This window comes from Myotis brandtii, unplaced genomic scaffold (genome assembly GCF_000412655.1).
Source record: "Myotis brandtii unplaced genomic scaffold, ASM41265v1 scaffold825, whole genome shotgun sequence".
NCBI classification, from domain to species: Eukaryota; Metazoa; Chordata; class Mammalia; order Chiroptera; family Vespertilionidae; genus Myotis; species Myotis brandtii.
Window position 1 is genome coordinate 2,747,996 of NW_005371349.1, and position 1,624 is coordinate 2,749,619.

General features: G+C 62.0%; 1 protein-coding gene across 1 annotated transcript in view; it reads right to left on the minus strand.

Moving 5' to 3' along the window:
- Positions 1-1,624, minus strand: part of CDR2L (cerebellar degeneration-related protein 2-like) — an 11,966-nt gene that overhangs the window by 2,725 nt on the left and 7,617 nt on the right. Inside the window, exons 4-5 of the mRNA XM_005884351.2 lie at positions 1,463-1,624; positions 2-355 (exon numbers count right to left, since the gene is read on the minus strand). The exon at positions 1,463-1,624 is cut by the window's right edge and continues 6 nt beyond it. Of these exons, the coding sequence (XP_005884413.1) occupies positions 2-355; positions 1,463-1,624 (516 nt within the window). The remainder of the gene's footprint in view (position 1; positions 356-1,462) is intronic.

Sequence of the window (1,624 nt, forward strand, 5' to 3'; positions counted from 1 at the left end):
GTCATCGGCCTCAGGGGCCTGGGTGAGGGGGGCCAGCAGGGCCTCGGCCAGGTGGTCCTCCCGGCCCAGCAGGTAAGTCTTGGCCTGCTTCATCTGCTGCAGCTCCAGCAGCTCGGCCTCCAGCTCCTGCACGCGGAGGCGGCAGCCCTCCATCTCGCTCAGCTGCTGCTCCAGCTCCGAGTACTCCTGCAGCACCGAGGCGAACTCGCGCTCCGCCCGCTCCTTGCGCTGCCGCTCCTGGCTCACCTGGGAGCGCAGCACTCCCACCAGCGTCTGCAGATTCTCATTCTCTTGCTCCAGGGGCCGGGGGCCCAGCTCCAGGGAGGAGCTGTGCAGGCGGAAGGCATCGTTGCACCTGGGAGAGAGAGGGGGGCAGGAGGGCAGGGGCCTTGGTCATGGGCAAGGCCCGGGAGCCCAGCCCCGGACACGTCCATCTTTCTGGTCCACTGAGCTGCATATTCTGCTTGTCCCTCTAGATCCGCTCTGGCCCTTCTCCCCCTGACCTCAGGGGACTGCTTCAGCCAGGTTACCTGGCTCTACTGAGCTCAGCCCATGGGAGGGATGGGCGGCCGAGGGCGGGAGTGGGAGTGGCCGAGGTGGTGGGAATGTCTTCCCTAGGCTCCTTCCTGGTCAGTGCAGGCCAGGCAGCACCCTCCATGCCTTCCAGGTTCCAGGAACCTCCCTGCCCTGGCCTCTTTGGGCCTAGGCCCTAGGGAAACGGCTCCTCACTATGGCAACCCCCAGGCGCTGCAGTGTCCGCCCCCTCCCCCGCTCCTATGCCTGGTCCACACCTTTTCTTAAAAAAAATATATTTTATTGATTTTTTACAGAGAGGAAGGGAGAGGGAAGAGAGTTAGAAACATCAATGAGAGAAAAGCATCGATCAGCCGCTTCCTGCACACCCCCTACTAGGGATGTGCCTGCAACCCAGGTACATGCCCTTGACCAGAATCGAACCGGGGACTCTTCAGTCCCCAGGCCGACGCTCTATCCAGTGAGCCAAACCAGCCAGGGCTGGTCCACACCTCTTTAGTAGTCGCCCCTCAATTACTCTGTGAGAGGCACTGTCGTTTGCCAGGACCCTTATTGAAACGCCCTCTAAATACACCCCATGTATTACATCAACCAGTCATCTCCTTGAGGTTAACTGAGGTGTAGTGGTTAACCCTCCTGGCTTACTAACAGGTGACCTGGGAAGGACACCTAACCGCTGGGTTCAGTTTCCTCATCTGAGCAGCGAAGATGATAAAACACCTCCTGGCACTGCCGTGACCATTAAGCTGCTTAGCAGGGTCATGGGCTCATGGCCAGGGCTCGGTGAACGCCAGCTGCTGACTGTCCGCAGCGGGACCAGTCTCGCCAATAGCCCGGACGACGCACCAGCTCTCCTTGCCCACCCTCTCCCTGCTCTCCTGCTGGCTGGCATCCTGGGCGCTCAGACACGAGCGGCGCCCTCACCTACCGGGGGCTGCTGGTGCCCAGCTCCTTGAGGCAGGGGAAGGTGTGGATGGTGCGCCTGCGCTCCCGCTTCTCCCGGCGCACTCTCAGCTGCTCCAGGCCCCGAAGCTGCTCCACCTGGGCCTGCAGCTCCTCCACCTGGGCCTGCAGGCGCTCAACAGTCTCC